The 24,946-nt window shown below is 41.7% G+C and overlaps 1 protein-coding gene across 1 annotated transcript in view; it reads left to right on the plus strand.

The window, feature by feature from the left end:
• LOC126262524 (synaptic vesicle membrane protein VAT-1 homolog-like) overlaps nt 1–24,559 on the plus strand; it is a 164,507-nt gene extending 139,948 nt beyond the window's left edge. The window contains 9 exon segments of the mRNA XM_049959197.1: nt 14,838–14,967; nt 15,129–15,284; nt 15,286–15,348; nt 21,322–21,464; nt 21,542–21,645; nt 21,762–21,817; nt 21,924–22,118; nt 23,360–23,585; nt 23,678–24,559. Coding sequence (XP_049815154.1) covers nt 14,838–14,967; nt 15,129–15,284; nt 15,286–15,348; nt 21,322–21,464; nt 21,542–21,645; nt 21,762–21,817; nt 21,924–22,118; nt 23,360–23,585; nt 23,678–23,706 — 1,102 coding nt within the window. The 3' untranslated portion in view covers nt 23,707–24,559.
• Nucleotides 24,560–24,946: the final 387 nt, after the last annotated feature.

The raw sequence follows: 24,946 nt of genomic DNA on the forward strand, positions 1-24,946 counted from the left end.
ATAATTAGTGATCACTTTTGATACGAGGGGCATTCAATAATTACGCCACCTTACTGCGAGGGCTTGTATGCCCACATGTTACTACTCTGATCGACGTCGCAGCCAACGTCTTGCTGCAACACCTCCCTCATCATCCTCTCCCCCCCCCCCCCCCAGTCATCCACGTGCTGCTTCCCACGGGATGAGTGCATCCTTTATTGGGACAAACAGATGTAAGTCGAAGGTGCGAGGTTCAGGCTGTATAGTGGATGATGAACAGTCCAATGAAGTTTTGTGAGCTGCTCTCGGGAGAGCAGACTTCTGTGAGGCCTTACGCTCTCATGAAATTCCTTTGCATTTTTAAGGCGACGAGCACACTGAAATCGGTTCTTAAATCTCCTGAGGGTAGTATAACACTTCAAAGTTGGTAATTATACCGCGAGGGGCGAGAACAGTATAATGCCTTAGGAGTCCTAGAAGACTGTCGCCTTGACTTGACCAGATGAGGGTGTGGCATTGAACCTTCCTCCGGAGGGGTGGTGTGGCGCCACTTCATGGATTGTCTTTCTTTCCAGTTCGAACTGAATCCGTGTTTCATCGCCTGTCACTGTTTGACAAAAAAAATTGTCACGATCAGCCTCTTAACGCTCACGCAGTTGCGTGCGCGCGCGCGCGCGCGCGCGCGCGCGCGCGCACACACACACACACACACACACACACACACACACACACACACACACAATGTTCTACACATTTAGCAATTTTTTTCAATCGAAACTGGCAGTTCCATTATTTATTTGAGCGAGCCCTCGAATAAGCGGATAATCACTTGATGACACAGCAGCTGACTGGCTGGTTACACCTACGTTAACTAAAATCAGACAAAATATTTACCTTGCGACTTGGATCTGCCGCAGGAAAAAAATTATGCCTAACGTGTCTTAACATTTAGCAGATGGCAAAGATTTCAATTATACCCGGAATATGTGTGTCGAAAATATGTCCATTTCATGATTTTTTTTACATCTAGTCTACAAATCAGTCAAGTGCATGGCAGAAGGTACTTCCGATTATGCAACGTATTAATTTCTGCATATTTAATTCGCCTATGCGATCTGTAAGAACCACTGATTAAATGTGTCTGCTTACTGCAATTACACGAACTTTGCCTTCGCCTCCCTCCCCCCCCCCCTCCCTTCCTTCCCGCGTACACGAATTACAGTATATACCTAGATTCCTCGCTTAAGCTTGACGGAACCGGTATTCAGTAGGCTTTCTCGAGAGAGCCGGCATCCGTCTTCAAAAGTCTGTTGGTTCAAACTTTTTTCAACGTTAGTGCTACTTGACCATCGATCAACTGGTGATGAATTGTACTGCCTTCTATTGTATATTTCAAATAACCCCCGAGTCCTGTTAGCGTATTTTGTAAGCAATCTGATCTGTAGGCAGACATAGTTTTCCGAGAGCGAACACTTAAAGCAAGTCGCCAATCTTTGCACCAGTCTGAAGACCTGGCTGGGTAACTGTACAGCTCCTTTTGCCTAGTACTTTCTAACAGAGAATTAAATAATTGCAGAGAGTGAGTTTACTAATATTTTGCAGGTCATTAACATAAAACCTGAACAGATCGTAAGCAAACATATCTCCCTGGGGACGTCTTAAGTTACTCGTACATACGTCAAAGGCTTCCCATCTAACATAACATGTTGCTTCCTCCCTACAAAGAAATCCTCAACCTAGTCACAAATATAGTTCGATGCTACAAATATTAAAAAAAAATATTGCTTGTTGCTAACCATAACTCACTAACCATGATCAGCTGCTTCCCAAACGCCAGACACTGCTTCTTGATTTCCTTATCAGAATATGTTCAGCTACATGTATCATATATCCATCATTTGGGTTAGGATTTACCCAGATTGTTTGGCTTTGGGAGCAATAAATTCTCACAAGGGAACCTCCCCATTGCACCCCCCCTCAGATTTAGTTATAAGTCGGCACAGTGGATATGCCTTGAAAAACTGAACACAGATCAATCGACAAAACAGGAAGAAGTTGTGTGGAACTATTAAAAAAATAAGCAAAATGTACAAACTGAGTAGTCCACGCGAACATATGCCACATCAAGGACAATGTATGCTCGGGAGCGCCGTGGTCCCGTGGTTAGCGTGAGCAGCTGCGGAACGAGAGGTCCTTGGTTTAAATCTCCCCTCGAGCAAAAAATTTTTCTTTATTTTGGCAAAGTTATGATCTGCCCATTCGTTCATTGCGATCTCTGTTCACTGTAATAAGTTTAGTGTCTGTGTTTTGCGACCGCACCGCGAAACCGTGCGATTAGTAGACGAAAGAACGTGCCTCTCCAATGGGAACCGAAAACATTTGACCGCAAGGTCATAGGTCAACCGATTCCTCCACAGGAAAACGCGTCTGATATGTTTTATACGACACTGGTGACGGCATGTGCGTCACATGACAGGAATATGTTGTCGACCCACCTAACTTGCCCACTTGGCGAATGGGTAAAAAGATTCTTCTACCTTGCCCGATTTAGGTTTTCTTGTGGATGTGATAATTACTCCCAAAAAGTGATGAAAACATAAGAGTTTGTCACATAAACTGCAACAAATGAATGCAACAGTTTCAGTGTCTGTGTTTTCCCTGTGCTCTGTCAAAACATATGTTTTTAACGTTTTCAAATTTTTCCGTGTGTAGACCGTCAAATCCTGCATATGTCCAAGCAAATCGGAACATGTCCTGTAATTTTGGAGAGCGAAGTTGATTATGTGTGAGTGCCTGAACTTTGATAATTGTCTGAAAGTAAAAAATTAAACTTTTTGCTCGAAGGAAGACTTGAACCAGAGACCTCTCGCCCCGCAGCTGCTCACTGTAACCACGGGACCACGGCGCTCCTCAGTTCTGGCTATCCTTGATGTTGCCTATGTTGCGCTTGGACTACTCAGTTTGTACATTTTGCTTATTTTTTTAATAGTTCCACACAACTTCTTCCTGTTTTCTCGATTGATCTGTGTTCAGTTTTTCAAGGTCTATCCACTGTGGCAACTTATAACTAAATCTGAGGGGGGGGGGGTGTGATGGGGAGGTTCCCTTGTCAGCAATGCCGCTAAAGAAGCAGGCTGGTCACCAGGTCCACCGGCGACGTGGATAAAATACACTCCTGGAAATTGAAATAAGAACACCGTGAATTCATTGTCCCAGGAAGGGGAAACTTTGACACATTCCTGGGGTCAGAAACATCACATGATCACACTGACAGAACCACAGGCACATAGACACAGGCAACAGAGCACGCACAATGTCGGCACTAGTACAGTGTATATCCACCTTTCGCAGCAATGCAGGCTGCTATTCTCCCATGGAGACGATCGTAGAGATGCTAGATGTAGTCCTGTGGAACGGCTTGCCATGCCATTTCCACCTGGCGCCTCAGTTGGACCAGCGTTCGTGCCGGACGTGCAGACCGCGTGAGACGACGCTTCATCCAGTCCCAAACATGCTCGATGGGGGACAGATCCGGAGATCTTGCTGGCCAGGGTAGTTGACTTAAACCTTCTAGAGCACGTTGGGTGGCACCGGATATATGCGGACGTGCATTGTCCTGTTGGAACAGCAAGTTCCCTTGCCGGTCTAGGAATGGTAGAACGATGGGTTCGATGACGGTTTGGATGTACCGTGCACTATTCAGTGTCCCCTCGACGATCACCAGTGGTGTACGGCCAGTGTAGGAGATCGCTCCCCACACCATGATGCCGGGTGTTGGCCCTGTGTGCCTCGGTCGTATGCAGTCCTGATTGTGGCGCTCACCTGCACGGCGCCAAACACGCATACGACCATCATTGACACCAAGGCAGAAGCGACTCTCATCGCTGAAGACGACACGTCTCCATTCGTCCCTCCATTCACGCCTGTCGCGACACCACTGGAGGCGGGCTGCACGATGTTGGGGCGTGAGCGGAAGACGGCCTAACGGTGTGCGGGACCGTAGCCCAGCTTCATGGAGACGGTTGCGAATGGTCCTCGCCGATACCCCAGGAGCAACAGTGTCCCTAATTTGCTGGGAAGTGGCGGTGCGGTCCCCTACGGCACTGCGTAGGATCCTACGGTCTTGGCGTGCATCCGTGCGTCGCTGCGGTCCGGTCCCAGGTCGACGGGCACGTGCACCTTCCGCCGACCACTGGCGACAACATCGATGTACTGTGGAGACCTCACGCCCCACGTGTTGAGCAATTCGGCGGTACGTCCACCCGGCCTCCCGCATGCCCACTATACGCCCTCGCTCAAAGTCCGTCAACTGCACATACGGTTCACGTCCACGCTGTCGCGGCATGCTACCAGTGTTAAAGACTGCGATGGAGCTCCGTATGCCACGGCAAACTGGCTGACACTGACGGCGGCGGTGCACAAATGCTGCGCAGCTAGCGCCATTCGACGGCCAACACCGCGGTTCCTGGTGTGTCCGCTGTGCCGTGCGTGTGATCATTGCTTGTACAGCCCTCTCGCAGTGTCCGGAGCAAGTATGGTGGGTCTGACACACCGGTGTCAATGTGTTCTTTTTTCCATTTCCAGGAGTGTATATTGCCATAAATTTTTTTTCCAGAAACGTTCTCCATAGGTTTCAGCGGGATGTGACAAACTTTTTCTTAATATTAATGGCCAGTGCAGAGCTTCATAAGAACTCGGCTGCAAGAGTTAGCGCCGTTGCCGCCACAACACCCAAGTTACCCTGTGTTTCCTGACGAATACAGTCCACATCTACGCTTCACATAGTTGGACTTTCGGGGATTTGAGTAGGCAATGAGATGAACGAGGCTATAGACATACGGTGTCCACTTCAGTATAAAGGAATAACGGATGGAACAGATTAGCATCCAGCGTCAATTAATTAGACCAGCTTTTAATTAGCGTAAAACGTAACGATTTTACTCGTCACAAAGCATGCGGCACAACGATAACTATTCAGGCGATGGGCGCCCGAACGTTCTGCGTCCAGTGAGACTCCTCTTGGCTGGATCTAAATCGTGTTGTTGGAAGGGTATGGGATTTTATTTTCGAGAAGTCATGAATGTAAATACTTTAAATGGGGTGTGTGTGTGTGTGTGTGTGTGTGTGTGTGTGTGTGTGTGTGTGTGTGTGTGTGTGTGTGTGTGTTGCAGGTACATGCCTGTTCTTTGTTGCCAATGAATAAACTCAGCCAATCAGTGACATGAACGTACGTAACGTCGTGTCTGCATCTGTACCTGTCGTACAATGCCTACACTGTATAGCATTATCACATCATGAGACCACTTTTAATTCAGTTCGTTTTGTACATCGTTAATTTACGGTGAAATGAAAATTACAGTATGGTTCAAGCCACCATACTAAGAACGAGATATTTAGCGACGTTTCTGTTTACGCGAAAATGTTCTAAAGACGTTTACTGGACCGGGTTGAAATCGGGATAAATTCGCCGAAGTACAAAAGTAAGAATTCAATGTAGTGTTTCTCGTGCACATGAAAAAATAGTAATCTCGAACCGTTACAGTGCAGATTAGTCTCCCGTGCTGTGTTCGAACTGGAAAACGTGAAAGATTGACACATTAACTGTGTTCATGAAGTACGTCTGATGTTTAGCTAGCATTACGTTGTACGGTACTTCCACTGGTGCGCTCAGAAAGGTTTCACCACATAATGGTTATTGTTGCTCATTCAACGATTTGAAGAAATAAAAGTACTCCCTAAAACAGGAAAGTTGTAGTAGTGTGGTGCGAGTAGGAATTATCCCTTTCCCAATCCATTGGCAGAGAGCATAAGAAAAATGGTTCCGGTGTGCCAAAGTGCAAGAGATAGTATTAGGCGGACTGAAATTAAGAAGCAATAACTAGTTACAATTAAACTGAATTGTAGTAGGGGAAACGTCAGCCATGCTATGAGACACACAATCTCGACAATCCCCAAAAATGGAACAAAACCAAATCTAAATTTTAAAAACATTACGTTTAACGACGAACAATATGGTACCTAGTCCTATGCAACAACGCCACACATGTAATGTCCAAGACACCGACGCATCGAACTAGGTAATAAAATCGTAATGAAAACATTAAGTACCAATATGCTGGCGACTGACTAAAGGATAAAATAATTATTTTCAAAAATTTCGGTATAGTTACTATCCACATAAAATAGCCCAGGGCATAAAGAACAGACGAAAATTACAAAGTAGTCCTCTAAACAAGTCTAGCTAGCAGCATCTCTTATCTCGTAGATAAGAATGACAAACCGATCTAATCCACCGTCAACAAAATAATGCCTGGGTAGGGTTTTGAAAGAGTTACGCTCGCCTGTAAGGAGAATGCAGGGATTATAATTTACCAACCGAAATTAAATAAGTCAGAAAAAATACACTACATTCAAAATGGTCCTTTCCGTCCATCTACACTAAACGGAGCCAAAACAAATCCTGCGGCACAAAATAAAATGGGTTCTCTCATCAGCTCTCACACTCAAGCACTGCTCAGCGCGAATCCAGCTTCTATGTTGTTGTAGTTGACATATTCTGAATTCCACGGCGTCTTCGATGATTACGCCCCAGCAGCTTGAAGTATGGGCTAGTATCCGTGTCGATCAAAATATTTTGTACTTTTTGGTAAGGCCGCATTCGGCGAGTAAGATTCCTGTAATTAATGTGCCGCTGATCGGTAGAATGCTGGGAAACAATGTGAATAGACTGCCCCACGCAACTATGCCGCATTCACATGGAATAATTAACGCCCGGGACTCAGCAGCCGTGAGTATCTTAAAGACGAAGCAAAATCTTAGGTGACAGAAATACTGTTTTTATCTCGTCTGTGATTCGTCCAATTTTAGTTTGTCCCTCCACAGAATAGAAGAAACGTCGCAAGCTGATACTGTTGCTTGTGTGGACTTAAGAGTCGAGTTTTTCGGAGAGAGCTGACTTATTTTAAGTGAGAGATAGTAATTCATGTGAAAAAGCACTTTGAGAGTTTATTTCAGTGCCGAGATGATTCTAGTCAGATATACTTTCAGCTCCGTGTAGGAGTGCCAATCACAATTTTCTTTGGAAAGGATAATGGGAATTTTACTCGGTGTTAAGATTGAAAAAAAAAAAAATGCCTCCCACAGGTGAGAGTATCAAAATCTTAATTGTTAATTGCGGAAGCATTCGCAACAAATTGCCAGAGTTCAAAGCGTTGCCGAAAAGGAGTGAAGCTCACATTCTGCTAGGTACCGAAAAGTTGTTGAAACCTGAAATTGATAGCAGTGTGATTTTTGGGGAAAATTTAACTGCATATCGAAAGGATAGGCTAACGCGAAATGGAGGTAGTGTGTTCGTCACAGTAGACAAGAAACCCAAATCCACTGACACAAACTGAAACTGCATACGAGTCTCGGCGAAACTCATCAGGAGTGGGCATAAAATAATTGGATCCTTATATCGTACACTAGACTCATCTCTTGGAGTAACCGAAAACTTTGAGGAATTTACGTACAAGTGATCTGAAGTTTTCTCCAAACATAATCTAGTCATCGGTGGAGACTTTACCATCAAACAAATAACTGGCAGAATCACAGTTTCATTAGCGGCGGACGTGATAAGACACCATGCAAACCATTTCTAAATGCCTTCTCTGAAAACTACAAAGAACAGATAGTTCGGAAACTCGATTCATGTGGAAATTTATTGGCTCTAACAAATGGACCTCACCTCTTCATGTCCACATAGATACTGGTATCCCTTACCATGACGCGGTTGTGACAAACGAGTACCAACTTACAAAGGTTTAATGCAAATGGTCTAGTATTAAACGAGGAAAAGACCCAGAATATGTGGTTTAGTCTATCAAAGACTAAAAAATAGAAAACAGAAGGCAAAGTATTTAGGTATCATACTTGACAAGTCTAACATGGAACTCTCACGTTGATCACATAGTGATTAGGTTGTCAAGAATTATATACATGTTGAAGAGACTGATGTGTTGTTTGACATTTGAGTACGTAAGAACAGCGTACTTTGCCATTTTTGCAGTCTGTTTTAAGGTATCGGTTAATACTCTGGGGAAACAGCAAAAAAATAAATGAAATTACGGTGATCCAGAAGAAAGCAATCAGAGTAATGGCTAAGGTAGATAACAGAACACATTGTAAACCACCGCTCATTAAATATAGAATTTTAAGTTATTAATTTATATATTCTTGACAGGGTTAACTACATACTTGCTGAACTACGTAATTTAAGTGTAAGATCAAAGGCATGAGTACTATACAAGGACCTGTACTTATCTACTGTTGCCACAAAACAGATTAGCTAAAACTAACAATAGTCGTAAGTATATGGCAACTGAAATATATAACAAATCGTTTAAGAATGCGCCAATCAAGCCTGACAAATTATTTAAAGAAAATGTACATAACTTCTTGTTAACTAATCCGTTCTATTCATTAGAATTTTTAGAAATGCCCAATATCAGCTTAAATATGTAAAAATTTATTTTGTAAAATTAATAGGTTAAGTGAACTGACGAAGTCTATCGCATGTAATAATGCTGAATGACCAATAAAGAATCTGAATCTAAAACAAGCAGAAAGTTATATATTTTCAGTAAACTAGGTAAAAAAAATTCTTATCTGTGTAAAGAACTTGAAACTTCCAGCATACGTCAGAAGCATGTAGAGAAAGTCTAGCTCAAGTTTAAAAGAACAGTTGACCATGCAATGCATAGATATGCACCAGTACAACGTTCATAATGAGAGGGAACCTCCTGGTTTAGTCACCGTAAACAAACTTCGAAAGAAACGGAGATCACTGCATAAAAAGTGTAAAACAAAACGTAGGGCTATAGATATAGAGATGCTGAATGGAACGCATTTGGCTGTCAAGAGCAATGCGTGAATGAATGCCTTCAGTGACTACCGTAGCAGAATATTGTCCAATGACATTTCACAAAATCCAAAGAAATTCTGGTCGTATGTAGGCTAAAGGCTGTTAGTGGCACAAAGACAGTGTCCAGTCTCTAGCAAATGAGACAGGAACTAAAATTAAGGGTAGTAATGCAAAAGCTGAAATGCTTAACTTTTCAAATGTTCCTTTACAAAGGAAAGCCCAGGAGAACTGCTCCAATTTAATCCTCGTACAATGAAAACAAGAATTAATTAGTATTAGCGCCAGTGCTGCAGCTGAAATAGTTAAAGCTGAACAAAGCTCCAGGCCCTGATGGAATCCCTGTCAGTCAGTATACTGAATTTGCGGCTGAGTTAGCCCTTTCTAGCTATTTGTAGAGTGATTTTTTTCGGAAAGCTGCTGCGAAGTATTCGTTTCTGCGAAAGGGCAATGAAAAGTTTTCAAAAACTGCCCTGTTTCAGTTTGCCTCAGAATTGGGGACTAAATACGAAAATCCTTGCAGTTTGGTCTGTCAGTAAAGGGGTTATATTTCTTTTTGAGAATACACTTCACCGCATAGGCAGGTTGGAGCGAGCGGACGCGTGCCCATGCGGTGTCGTATCGATAGACGGAAATTACGCTCTGTGCTGTCTGGGCTGCCCCATGAGGCATAGGCTGCCGGCTATGAAGCGGGGGCGAAGCGCAAGCTCTCTACCAGAAGTGTTTACAGTTTCCGTTTAAGTCAAACCTTTATATCTACTCGAAAACCTCGAAATCACTTTGAGTAATGAATGGAATGAAAAATTTTGTAATTTTCAGTTTACTTACATCGCGTACAGGTATTAAACCACATCCAATTCCTAAAATATTTGGTTTTATGTAAGTGAATGTAGGTGCACTTCCACAGCGATGAATGTTTACACGAGTGACTAAGATTTGGAAGTGCATCTGGCATTGGGCTGAAACTGGAAAGGAGTCAGGCGATTCGCTCGCTCACGACGTTTGGGGTGCTATATTTTGTTCATCATATTCCGATTTTTACCATATCATGTGTGTTGTGACATTACGTCATTTTAAGGCAAAAGCAAAATTAAGATTTATCACTCTACATGCGATTTGTTATTATGTCAAGCAATGATATATCGTCTGTAAAAGTGCTAAGAAAATTAACTAAAGACAGTTTCAAAGCATTATCCCTATGCAACTGCTGTGGTCCTGCGGTTACAGATTTGTCGTTGTAGAATCAAAGAAAGTGGGTTCGTATATAGGTATACGCTAGTTTTTTCTTCAACGATACAAATGCAATATTTTATACATGTAACACAACTATGTTCTGCAATATTAGATGTTATTTGCATGTAAGAGCGTGCTCTCAAGAGTTCCTTCAAATTCGTGACCTCAGGCTGATTAAAACACTAAAGATGAAATTGCTGCGAGTGAAACAACCAGCAGTGACATTTATATTCCTTCATGTCGCAAATACTTCATCATTTTTTTCAGAATACGTTGCGATTTCCGATGGTGTGTTTAGGCAAGAACCTAAGAGCATAACTTAAATAGCAACGAATGAAACAAATAGCAGTGATATTTCCACTGGAATGACAAGTCATAGGATACCGATATTATAATATGGTGGTAGTACCGCGTACACAAGGTATAAAAGGGCAGTTCATGGTGGAGCTGTGATTTGTACTCAGGTGAATAATGTTGAAGGTTTAGACGGGAATTAAGAAATGGTTCAAATGGCTCTATGTACTATGGGACTCAACATCTGAGGTCATCAGTCCCCTAGACGTAGAACTACTTAAACCTAACTAACCTATGGACATCACAAACATCCATGCCCGAGGCAGGATTCGAACCTGCCACCGTAGCAGCTGCGCGGTTCCGGACTGAAATGCCTAGAACCGCTCGGCCACAACGGCCGGCTGGGAATTAAGACTTTGAACGCGGAATGGTAGATGGAGCTAGGCGCATGGGACGTTCCAGCCCGGAAATTGTTAGGGAATTAAATACTCCGCAATCCACAGTGGCAAGAGCGAGAATACCAAATTCCAGGCATTGCGTCTCTCCACGGACAACTCAATGGCCGACGGCTTCACTTAACGAGAGAGAGAGAGAGCAGCAGAGTTTGTGTAGAATTGCCAGTGTTAACAGTTCGGCAACACTGCGTGAAATAAACGCAAAAATCAGTGTGGATATACGACGAACGCATCCATTCGGACAGTGCGCGAAATTAGACGTTATTGGGCTTTGGCAGCAGACGACCGACGTGAGTGCCTTTGCTAGCAGTACATCATCGGCGCCGCTCTTACTGGGCTCTTAACCAATAGCGATTGGACCCTAGACTACTGGAAAACCGTGGCCTGCTCAAACGAGTCCCGTTCTCAGTAGGTAAGCTGATAGTAGGGTCTGCGCCATACCAACCGTACTAAGTCAGGGACGCTAGTCGTCAAAAGGCACTGTGCAAGTTGGTGGTGGTTCCATAATGGTATGGGCTGTGTTTACATGGAGTGGCCTGGGTCATTTGGTCCAACTGCACCTCTCATTGGCTGGAAATGGTAATGTTCGGCTACATGGAGGCCATTAGCAGCCATTCATAGACTTAATGTTGCCAAACAACCATGGAACTTTTTTCGATGATAATGCGCCATGTCACCGGCCACAGTTGTTAGTGACCGTTTTGAAGAAAATTTTGGACTAGTCGAGCGAATAGTTTGACGAACCAGATCGCCCGATGAATCTTAACGAATGTTTTTGGGACATACTTGAAAGCTCAGTTAGCCCACAAAATCCTGCACCGGAAACACTATAGCAGTTATGGACAGCTATAGAGGCAGCGTGGCTCAATGTTTCTGTTGCGCACTTCCAACTCGAGTCCATGCCCCGTCAAGTTGCTGCACTACGCAGGACTAAGGAGATCGGACACGATATTGGGAGCTATCCCAAGACTTTTTTCGTCTCGGTGTGTAGGCTTGCTTGTCACAAATACTCAGCTGCGATCGAATCCTTACAAACTCCTACGTAAATTTGTCGGTGAAGACAAAGATAGCATCACATGAGACTGGGAATCACGTGATGGCTTTCCGATCTGAACCGAATGCCCGAGGCATTTCAGATGTTTAGCCACTCGTGTCGTCTAAAAAACCTCTAAGCTTCTACGCCCTAATTCCAGCACAGTGCGACATAATACAGCACTGTGTCCCACTATCTTTCGGCGCTACTCAACTGAGGAAACGATGGTGTCAGTATAGCTTGGTATGTTTCGGTATTGCCCCGGTCTCTGTCATAGAAAACTTTTAGCAATTTGGGACTCACTCACTGTGGTTCTGCTCAGCTTGTGCTGCAGACTAAACTAACCGAAATGTACAGGAAAATAAGAAACCAATCTCTCAAGACTCCGTTTCGAAAAAACGAATACCGGTAACGTAAATTAAAGTTCAACATGCTTCTGGAGATGACGATGGAACCAGCTAGAAATTAGCGTTGCGCGCGGCAGTCCCCGTAGAAAGTGCGCTGGTTACCCGCCGGTGGCAATTATCTTGTAACGGGTGTTGGCGCTATCGTGGCAGATAACATTGCCAGCTGGTTTGAGCAATATACTAGTACACCTGCGGTGGAAAAGATTGGTCAATCCAGCTTGCCGTTTTTCTCCTCCACGAAATATTTCGAAATGGTTCAAATGGCTCTGAGCACTATAGGACTTAACATCTTAGGTCATAAGTCCCCTAGAATTAGAACTACTTAAACCTAACTAACCTAAGGACATCACACACATCCATGCCCGAGGCAGGATTCGAGCCTGCGACCGTAGCAGTCGCGCGGTTCCGGACTGAAGCGCCAAGAACCGCTCGGCCACAACGGCCGGCAAATGTTTCGACTTGAGCTACCTTCTGACACCTCAAAGAGGTGTAGACCACCGTTTCTTCAACTGATTTCTGCAGCACCGTGGGCTAAAAGATTTGTTTTTTTTCTCAACATTCGAGGAAGTAACTTTATCGTCTCCACAAAAAAGACAAAAAGAAAAACCACTTCCACTTGGTGATTTGAATAGCTTGTATTTGTCAGCTCACAAACGGCCGAGTCCCATGTTGCTTCATTTACCATTTGTATCTACATACATTACAAACCAGGGTACTCGGCTTGTTTCGGCAAAACATAAATAAGAGAACAAACTTCATGCAGAACCTGTCGTGTAATACCTATATCTGTAAGTATCCTAAACACGGAATGCTATTAAAGACATGGCCTCTACGTGAATTACAGTGGCCAAGAAACAGAAGCATAAATAGATACTGCTACATGAAACAGACCATGGAGAAACAACACTGTAAACATGACACCATTGCTTATATAATAAATCAGCCACGGAAACTGAGATGTGGACCGACTCAACTGTGAGTTGAACCCTGCCTAGACATAATAGATTTTACAGGAGGAGGTCATTTCCCGGTTTCCCGGAATCAATTATAAACTAAAGTACTTTGTATAATTCTGAAAGTCTTGTAGTCTGCCGATTATCTCCCATTTGCGAGGAGAAACTGACTTTCTTGCGCGTGAACACATTATCTTAAAAAATAAGCTATTGGAACTGCAACATTAGTTACAAAACATTAACTGTAGGGTGCTCCAAATTAACGAATACTGGCCGTCCATTGAAAAAGTAAACCCAAAATTGATATGAATTGGGAAAGAGTTACTGCAGAACAAATACAGAACAAAGGGTTGTACTTAGTTTTTTTGTCAACGGAATTATGGAGTTATAAACGTAAATGTTATTTGCATAGAAGCAAACTTGGAGGCTGCAGCAATATTGTTTGCAAAACTGTAAATAATTCTCTACATCAATGAAAATGAGCTTACACAAACTCTTGAAACTGATAAAACTGCAGAGTGATACTATTTGGTGACATTAATATAGACATTATGTTTAAAATTATATAAATAAGTTATTTGGTACATAAAATGTTTTTCAACTTTTACTGTGCAAACGATAAATTAACAAATGTTGACCATACTTAGATGATATAGCAGCCAATTTTCAGTTAAACAGAAAGCAGGCAAATATTGATGTAGGTATCTCAGACCATGAAAAGCTGTGAGTTAGATGATAGCTAAATAATAAATAAATAAATAGCTGTTCTTCTGGGCATGGAAGGCTAATCTGAACCATAAATCACAAATTAAACCAACCAAAAAGGAAATTAATCTAAATGAACTGGAGTAAACTATTCCTGCATGGCATGAAATTGAAAAGAGGTGGCGACTGAGCTCTTAAACGTAATAACTCGAAACCTTCAATGGAATATGTTCCAAATGTTACAAAAATCATTGCAAGGAGAACTACTCCTAAACTTCAGTGATGCATCATGTAACAGTACAGCTCACAAGGAAATTTGCACAATAGTAAAAAGGCATTATAAATCAGAAATAGTTACATATAAAACTAATGAACACATTCTTAATGCACCAAACAAAAGTACGGCAGGATATGAGGTCATTAAATTAGAGGTAAATAGAAAATAGAATAACAGCCCCATTTCGAACCCACCAGATGTGTTAAACATAAATTTAAGCCTCTTCTCAGGCATCAGTTTAAAGGAAGACGTGAGAAAAGTTGAAGCACTACTGTCTACTACAGCCAACAATAAAAATTGTAGTTTTAGCTGTATGAAGGTAGCTAGTAAAAGACATTAAGTAACTCTATCTTGAACTATGTAACTAAACGAACAAAAATCATCTTAGGGTCTTTAACAAACTTAATACACACATTATTAGATGTTTACATACACACTTAAAAAAATTCAACTTTTAATAGAAAATGGCATATGGTATACAAACTACATGGGATCCATTATGAGCCAAAGAGGACTGAAAGTTCGTTTGTCCCTTAGAACATAGTCACTCTCAAAATTTGACTGTAGCTAATTACTGACATATTACTCATTTCTTTTTACAGTGGACTGAACTTTCAAGACTTAATGGTGCGTCAAGGTGCCATAGACTCCCCTCCAAAGACACCTTTCATTCTGGGATTTGAGTGTGCAGGAGACATTGAGGAAGTGGGCCCTGGTGTGGAAGGATTCAAGGTTTGTTAAAAATACAGTGAATTCTGCAGAATAACAATAAGTTACTGTTTGATATCCGCATCTGTATCTACCTCTTAGTGGTATATAGATAAAAGGTTGCCTCATTCTTACAGCTTGTCAGAAGATAATTACGTTTCAGTCTTGTTGGTTTGGTCTTACAGGTTGGTGACAGTGTGGTGGCTTTGCCAGAGTACAGAGCATGGGCAGAGCTTGTGGCTGTACCAGCAAAGTATGTGTTTCCTCTTCCAAGTGGAATGACACACCTAGATGCTGCAGCCATTGCTATGAACTACATAGTGGCCTACGTACTGTTGTTTGAGTGAGTTGGGTGGATTGGCTCCAGGGAAGAGTGTGCTGGTTCATTCTGCAGGTGGTGGCGTGGTAAGTAGAACTAGCAACTACGTCTCTCTTTCTCTCTCTCTCTCTCTCTCTCTCTTTCTCTCTCTCTCTCTCTCTCTCTCTCTTTCTCTCTCTCTTTCTCTCTCTCTTTCCTCTCTCTCTTTCTCTCTCTCTTTCTCTTTCTCTTTCTCTTTCTCTCTCTCTCTCTCTCTCTCTCTCTCTCTCTCTCTCTCTCTCTCTCTCTCTCTCTCTCTCTTTCTCTTCCCCCCCCCCTCTCTCTCTCTCTCTTTCTCTTCCCCCCCCCTCTCTCTCTCTCTCTCTCTTTCTCTTCCCCCCCCCCCCCCCCTCTCTCTCTCTCTCTCTCTCTCTCTCTCTCTCTCTCTCTCTCTCTCTCTCTCTCTCTCTCTCCAACTCGGCCATTGGATGCACTATCTGTGCATCACAAGGTCACCTGCTCTTTTTCAGTTCCATATCTTGTGTAGGCCTGCTCTCCCTCTGTACTCTCATTTCTTCTCCTCATTCGGAGGTTGAAAAGGGTAGAGTCCACAACAAGACATGGTGTGCCTGCCCCCCCCCCCCCCCCCTCAGTTCCCCTGGAGGTGCCATCTCCCCCTCCACAACATAACTCTAACATCTTATTTATGGATGTCTCACCACCCTCGATGGTGATTACCACTGACCCAGTGACATGACCTCCCCTCAGCTTCTTTATGTCAAACATGCATTCTCACCACACAATAATCCAGTGGAATTGCAATGGATATTACTGTCACCTACCGGGAATACAACTTGTTTCCTCTTAGTCTGTGCACTTCTGTGGCGACCATTCTCCAGCATTTCATGGTTATTGGGCATTCTGTTGGAATCAGGACAGCCCTGGGATACCATCTGAAGGGATTTGCACTTAGGTTCACACCAATGTCATCAATGGTTGGATTCCCCTTCGTACCAACCTGGAAGCTATAGCGATAAGAGTGAAAACAACCCCAGCAATCACCATCTGCAGTGTCTACCTCCCTCCAGGTAGGCCACTTCCATATGTTGACCTGCCTACCTTAATACATAAATTCCCACCCCCCATATCACCTCCTCAGGGGGGTGCGTCTATCAGTGCCTTGCACATAAGTCCCGTTGAGTCTCCTCACGGAAGTGGGGATTTCCCATCTACAAATACAATGGAGCCAAGTCCTGGTTTCCTATGCAATAGTCATTCGATGATTGCCTGGCCATCCCGTGCACCCTGTCCTCTTTGTAAACAAGGGACAACTCCCTCCTAGCACCTGCCCTTGTGTGGGATTGCTGATTGGCCTCTTTTGCGCCTATGATATTTTGGCACCTTGTGTGCTCCATCCTTGAAGAGTTCTAGGGTGCTTCAATCTTCTACACTGGTGGTTCTAAAATATGAGGCGGGATACACTTCTACATCTACTGGCATGGAACACGATTTACTGCTGGAATGATGAAGTGTGTTCACAGCAGAGCTGCTAGCCATTGACAGGGCCCTCCATTTTGTTACTCCAGCCTCCCCTCACAGTGTTTTGATAAGTAAAAACTCAATGAGCAGCTTGCAGGCTACAGATCTTTCTTACTCTACTCTACTCAACCTTTGGTCACTGATATCTACAACCATCTCTGGCCATGCTGCCTGCTCAGTTGCCTTTTTCTACATCCCAAATCATGTGGGGAATCCCAGGGAATAAACTGGCTGACGGACTTGAGAGGCAGGTACTTACCCCCCATTCCATGTCATGATTCCAGGTGCAGATACATGGGTCCACATCAGATCTCTCTCTGCCCAAAAGTGGAATGCCATCTAGTTCACCACTGTTCAGTAATAAAATGCGTACAATCAGACTACTGCAGTCTGGTGCTCTTCCTTCTGCTCCTCTCAGTAGTAGTCCACTGTTTTGTGTTGTCTAAACATTCGCCTTGCCGACTGTTTCCTCTTGCGTAATGGGCCACCCCCACAATGTGGCTGTGGAGCCAGACTGACTGTATCCCATACACTGGTGGAATGTCCTCTTCTTTTGGCCCTTCACAGTAAGTACAGTCTTCCAGATTCTTTGTCCTCAACATTAGATGATGATTCATGCCTTCTACTCTGTGTTGTAACTTCCCCACTTTATAGTTTGACCCCCTCTGACGGGATCCATTCACATATAATGGACCCTCTCTCTTACACAAGTAACTTTGGAATTGCAGGACTGATGACCTCACTGTTTAGTCTGATAGCCCCCTTCAGTCTCTTTCTCTATTAGGGTACTCAGCCTTACTTTAATCTGAGATAGTTAAAATTGTCAGTACTCCTATACCACTAATTTTGTGTAGCAATCTATTTTCAGAGAGATCCTGAGATATGGTCTCTCAGCTGAAAAACATGCCATTAACAGTTCATAAACTAGCCTTCAGCTAGTTCCTAGTAACTTCGGTCAATTTCCACGAAACAGAATGCAATTCGGTCATTTGCCCAAGACACACAACATTGTTTCCATGAAAATAAATGTAATTTATTATCTTCTGTTAGATCTCGCGCCCCCCCCCCCCCCCCCCCCTTAACCACCACCTCTAGCTAGTTATCAGATTGCAATCTGATACTCCTGTCTGCAAAGCATGAGTGCACATCCAAGACCACAATACTTCTTTAGATAACCAGAAAATAAGAAGTGTGAAATAGCATTCCAATCTGCAGGCACACAGTTCTAAAGGTCTCTATATTAAAAAAAAAATACTCATGTGTGAGTCACTCACTCCAGATGACATGTTAAACACCTGTAAACACCTGTAAACATCACCTTTCTCCCTTATCTTCCACAAATTGGAACCATCTTCTGGTATTGTCTTGTCAGTTGACTCATCAATTTTGGTAACAAAATGCAGCTCCATGAAATTATTGCAATAGTTAGCTCTTTCTTGGTGTAAGGATCTGAAATGCAGGCACTTCATTCCCATTCTCATAAGCTTTTGCTATTATTTGAAAATCATGCTCCCTTAAGTAAGCATAGTAGGAAAAAACTATTATTGAATGATGTAGGTATGTAGGAAGTACATTAACCAAGGAAGGAAACAAGGACAAAATTTCAGACATGATAAAATTGTCCAAAATTTTATTATTGTGCATGAGGCATAATTCAAAGAAGGAAAATACCTGCCAAAGCAAAGATTATGATATACAATTCATGTTATCTGCCAGTTTTGACCTATGGATCAGAATAATGGACTTGAACAAAGATCTGAATAGCATACAATCAATAGGTATGTATGTTTTAGAGATCCTGGGCAAGGTAAAGGGCAGGATAAGGAATGAAAAATATGAAACATCCTGCAGATACAGTCTGCTACAAGAAACCACAGGAGAAAGAGGCTTGAATGGTTTGGCCACATTAAGAGAAGGGGTTGAGAGAGACTTTCAAAAGAGTTCTAGAATGGGCAGAATCAGGATGAAAGTATTTGAAGACCATGAAAAAGATGGAGAGACAAGGTCAAGGATGATGTGAACTGAAGAGGATGGCAATGTAAGGAGATGCTGAAAGATAGACTGTGAGAGAAAGGACAAGCGTGGAACAGGCTCTATGAATGAGCTGCAGAGGCAGTGGCTCCAATCACAACCCAGGCTACACAATACCCTTCCTTTGCAACACTGGATACACTCTCTGCCATCTCCAATAGTAAAGAGTAACAGCTTACTGATGTGGCCAGAAATGACATTAAGAGCCTGTAGAGGAAATTCATGAAAGCTATACATAATTATATGGCTGAATTTTCCTGTGAGAGGAAAACATCATATTAAAACATTAAACAAGGGCCATGCTGAATGTAATAAGCAACATGTTATTAAATTTTATTTATTTTTTAGTGCATCCCCTTAATCTCACATTTTGCCACATAGTCCCTTTCTTTGAATACATATTTCCTACAATTATGCAATTTCAAAAATACCATTACCACAGAGCTGCATTCCAGCTTCCCAAAGAAACTGATGCACCACTTGCTGAACATAAAGTTTCTTGCCTTTGTACCTGTTCTTTAAGAGAACCAAAAAGATGATAGTCAGAGTGTGCCAAGCTGGGCTGTAGGTAGGTTGTGGAAGTGTTTCCCTTACCCAAATTTCATGATCTTATCCACAGTGATACAAGCAATGTGAGGATACATATTATCCTGTTGTAAGACTATCTTCTTTCCAGAGCCCTCAGGGCTTACTGAAATAGTGGATATAGTGGACACATTCATTTGTCCAGTCTCAAGAAAATAAATTTGAACACAGCTGTGCATCCAAGAAGACAGTATTCACAACTTTACTCTGCAAACCACCTTGATGTGCATGGTAGAGGGTACTTCCCACTGTACCAGTTACTAGGATTTCTTCCTGTTCCATTCGCGTATGGAGTGCAGGAAGAATGATTGTTAGAATGCCTATGCCCCTGCAATAAATATTCTAATCTGGTTCTCATGGTTCCTACATGAATGATACATAGAGGATTCTAGTATATTCAAAGGGTCAACATTTAAAGTCAGCTCTTTAAGCTTTAACACACACACTCTTGAGATAATTTAACTCTATCTTAAAGTGTCTTCCGGTCAAGTTCCTTCATTATCTCTCTGGCTCTCCTGTGAATGGAACAAACATGCTGCCCTTTCTGTACATGTTCAATATCCCCTGTTAGTGCTATTTGGTATGGGTCCCACATGCTCAAGCAATATTCTAGAACTGGTCGCATGAGTGATTTGTGAGCAGTCTCCTTTGTAGACTGATTGTACTTTCTCAGTATTCTACCAATAAACTGAAGTCTACCACCTGTTTTATCCATGACTGAGCCAATGTGATCATTCTATTCCATTTCATATCCCTACAAAGTGTTCCACCCAGACAATTGTACAAGCTGACAGGTTCCAACTGAGGCTCACTGATACTATAATCATAAGACACTTTTTTTCATTTCATAAAGTGCACAATTTTACATTTCTGAACATTTAAAGCAAGTTGTCAATCTTAGCAACACTTCTTAATAATCTCAACTTTGAATCACTTCTTGCACTGCACTGTGTTCTACAGGAAGTTTTGCAACAATTTCATTCACTGTGAAAGACGTTTCTTCTCTAACAAACCCATCAACTCTTTCCTATTCAAGTTTCATGGAGGTGGGCAGAGACAGCTAAGAGGCTTGTCTTGTATGCTCATGTTTCAATTTTTGAAACACTTCACCCATCACCTAACCCTGCTGGTGCCCACGTGGACAGTTCCATAGGCACACTGAAGCCTTGAGGTGAATTTCAGCAGCACATTTTCCTTCTAAAATAAGGAATTAAATGACAGCACCCTGTTAAAAATGGACATTGATGTTGTCCATTTTGAAAATACTGCCTCAGTTATGTGATGGGTGCTAATGAAGTCACAATATGGCAACATGTGTTGTAAAGTCTGTAGATTATGATCAGTTGGTTGTCATAATGAGATTTTCACTCTGCAGCGGAGTGTGCGCCGATATGAAACTTCCTGGCAGATTAAAACTGTGTGCCGGAACTAGACTCTAACTCGGGACCTTTGCCTTTCGCAGGCAAGTACTCTACCAACTGAGCTACCCAAGCTCGACTCACGCCCAGTCCTCACAGCTTTACTTCTGCCAGTATCTCGTCTCCTACCTTTCAAACTTCACAGAAGCTCTCCTGCGAACTTTGCAATATCCTTTCTTTCAGGAGTGCTAGTTCTGCAAGGTTTGCAGGAGAGCTTCTGGAAAGTTTGGAGACAAGATACTGGCAGAAGTAAAGCTGTGAGGATGGGGCGTGGGTCAAGCTTGGGTAGCTCAGTTGCAAGAGTACTTGCCTGCAAAAGGCAAAGGTCCCGAGTTAGTCTCAGTCCGGCACACAGTTTTAATCTGCCAGGAAGTATCAGATGGTTGTCATTTACCTATTAATGTTTGCCATTGCCTAATCCTATTTTTCTTCTTAAATCTATTAATTGCATCAAAGCTACCATTAACACAGTATTACATAAAATGCCTCTATTTCCTTTATTTTTAGGGACAAGCTGTCGCACAGTTGTGCAGAACAGTGGATGATGTGACTGTGTTTGGTGTAGCTTCAAAAGGAAAACATGAGGCTCTGAAGTCGACCATTAACCACTTATTAGAGCGTGGAAGTGACTATGCAAGTGAAGTCAGAAAGTGAGTACATGTCACAGAGACCTGCATTCATTATTTCTTCACAATGCAGCATTAAATGACACCTCTTCTTATGGCAGGTTGGCGCCTGAGGGTGTGGATATTTTCCTAGATTGTCTTTGTGGTGAAGAATGCAACAGGGGCTATTCCTTGTTGAAACCAATGGGAAAATACATTCTTTATGGTAATGTAGCAACTCTCTAATACAAATCTAGCTTGTAATATAGTTACAAAAATAAATTAACAATTGTTTGTCTCTGATAGCAAACAATAACATTAAAATTATTTTCTTGTTTTAAGGGTCTTCCAATGTTGTGACAGGAGAGACCAAAAGCATCTTCAGTGTTGCTAGATCAGTAAGTAAAATATTGCAACAATGTTACACTTCTTGCTGCAGTTACTTACTTAGGTTTGTTGTGATTAGTTATAGGTGAATCTCTTAAAATGATTTTTCTTTACCAGTGGTGGCAGGTAGACAAAGTGTCACCAATTAAGCTCTTTGATGAGAACAAGACCCTCTCTGGGTTCAACATTCGTCACCTTTTGTATCAACAAAGTGGAGCGCCATACATTAAAAAAATAATGGATTCTGTGTTTAAACTGTGGAAGGATGGAAAAATTAAACCTGTAGTAGATTCAACATGGGCACTTGAAGATGTAAGTATAATATTTTAAAATATTTTCAGAGCCGTTCTGAGATACCATTTTTTGAAGAGATTATTATTATTATTATTATTATTATTATTATTATTATTATTTTAGCCACTAAATACCTCTTATGGTCTCCAAAACTTATTGGTTCTAATGTGATCAAAATTGTGAGCATTTACTATAAGCAAGAGGTGGAAGTTGGTAGGATTAATACTACTATGGAAACTCTTGTGAATTATCATAGGGTTATTAATAAAAACATATCTACTACACACTGAATTCATTGGGGAATAAAAGTGAAAGATCATGTCTTTAAATTTGTATAAGACTGTGCAGTACAAAGTTCAGAGCAGAAAATGCAAAAATGAATAAATGACAATTCAGCAAAAGGAGAGGTCTATATTTGGAATGCAGTCAGGGGAAATAAAGTAGTAGTAAAAATGAAACTAAACAAGCTGAGGATACTCGGTACTAAGCCACCATTAAGGATGTTCTGTGATTTAGGTCAAATGCAGATGTTATGAAGTGGTAATGATACTCTGATGAAATAGAATTGGAGACATTGTGAATCTTTCCTTGTAACTGCGCAGACTACTGTGGATACCCTTAATTATATTGTGTGTTGTATGCATTTGCTGACCCACCCTTTCTTATGAATAGTGCAGCACTGAATTTTTTTTAAAATAATGCAGTAGTAACATTGTGCTTGATTATGTATAATTACCCATGACTTAGTAATTAAACCTATTTAGATAGTTGACCCTCTGAAAAAATCTTTACTTCAGTGTGTATTAGTATTACTTTTAGTGGTGGTTGAAGTATCAAGTGACAAATGCAACAACTTCGGGAGCCAAGCTAAGAGGGGTGACAGATGTGCCATATCTGTAAGGTATCAATACAGGGTGTATCACAATTTGGTGCAGCTGCTTGGGCTGCCAAGCTGAGACAGGCACCAGGGGTGCTGCAAATGTAAGGGTTCTATGTAGCATCTAGTACAATTAGTAGTAAAAACTGAGGCAGGGACAGTGTAAGGGGAGAGGGTGCAAAATAGTTGCTTGTGTGGAAAAAAGTGCTTGAACTGGCTGTAGTTACTGTCCACACTGATGCTGATTCAATGTCAGGAAAAAGTTGATCTACATAAAATCATTTCTCTGCACACCAGAGTAATGGCCATTGTATACAAATGTGTGTAATACACAAAATGTTGGTGCTAAATTTTCTGAAACTTATCTTTATCCATCTTGTAGGTACCAGAAGCTATGCAAAAGATGCATGACAGGAAGAACATTGGCAAAATTGTACTCGATCCAGGGATGGAACCTAAGCCTAAACCAGCAACCCCTGCTAAGGGAAAGGCCAAAGGTGGAGACAAAGAGGAGAAAAAGAAGGATGAGGAGAAAAAGGAGGAAGAGAAGAAAGAGGAAGAAACTGGTACAAGCAACGAAGGAAGTGGTGGTGACACAGCTGCCAATGGTGAGTAATGGCTCCACTTCTTCCCATAAAATTGTGATGTTACCTTAAACAAAATCTTAATAAACTGTTGATCACATTCCTGTATTTTCCAGAAGCAAAGGAGAAAGAGGCCTCAAGCTGAACAATGAATTTCTGCAATGATGCGCTTAAACATTGACCACATTGAAAATTGTGCTGTTATATTTTTGTGTAAAAATATTAGCATAATTATTTTGACATCATATACATTACTAAAGAATGTGACCATATTGTGAGTGTAAGTTCGTTTGTGTGCTGATGTGTGTTTGTCGGATGTTGCTGAACTTTCTTGAGCTGAATTATTTACATGAATTCTGTCAGACATGAGTTTCCAAATACATGTACCATATCATGGTGACAGTTTCACACATTCACATGTTGATGGAATGTTTATTTTTCAAAGCTACTTTTGAGGTACTTTAGATTAGTTCTCATCTACAAACTTTTAATACTGCCATAGTGGTACTTTATTGTGTGTCTGGCAATGATTGAAATTTTGAGTGTAATGGATACTGTTAAATGTTTTATGACATGGCTACTTAGAGATTATGGAAAGTTAATATTTGAAGCTCATCTGCCTATAGGTTATAAAGATTTGCTATTCTGAGCTAAAGCTTTTCATGTGATATTTGAGCTGGTATGTATAAAAATGTGGCTCACAATGTGAATATTGACAGTTCGTGTTGTCTTTGATGTAAGTATATAGTTGTTCTCAGTGCAGCATATCACAATCTATTGAAGTTTTATATAAGCTTCTCATTGTAAGACTGATTATGTTGCTTTTTCCACGCTTTTTAAATGTTTGAGTTGCAGAAACTTGGTGTGCAACTTATAGTACCTGAAAAGGTACTACCATAATTGTTCTACAAATTATATCAAGTCAATATACTTAAACACTTGCTTCTATGAGCAGCATGTTTGAGAGAAATGAATCAATAAAGTCAATTCAAAACATATTAGAACAATGTACTGACTTTCTCAAATATAAAATTTACGACCTCTGTTCCTACTCCCTTGTCTCCTGATGTTCAGATGCATATGTAAAGCAAAACAGTCATTTTAATTCCAACATTAGTAATAACCTGGCATAAAATAGTGCAAAAATACCTTTTTGCATCAAAAACTGTGCTTGAATTTTACTAAAATGCTAAAGTTGGCACACATTTTAGGGCAATTTCCAGATATTAATGAACATGCAAAGAAAAATGTGTTTACAGCGTGGCAGTATACACCTTGGTCTCAATATTACAAATTTCAGAACAATTTTAGTGATCTACGAAAAGTAAGAAAGGAGGCAATAAGGTAGTTCCCATACATTGTCTTTCAAAGACAACAAGCAGCTA

The sequence above is a fragment of the Schistocerca nitens genome, chromosome 6 (assembly GCF_023898315.1).
Source record: "Schistocerca nitens isolate TAMUIC-IGC-003100 chromosome 6, iqSchNite1.1, whole genome shotgun sequence".
NCBI classification, from domain to species: domain Eukaryota; kingdom Metazoa; phylum Arthropoda; class Insecta; order Orthoptera; family Acrididae; genus Schistocerca; species Schistocerca nitens.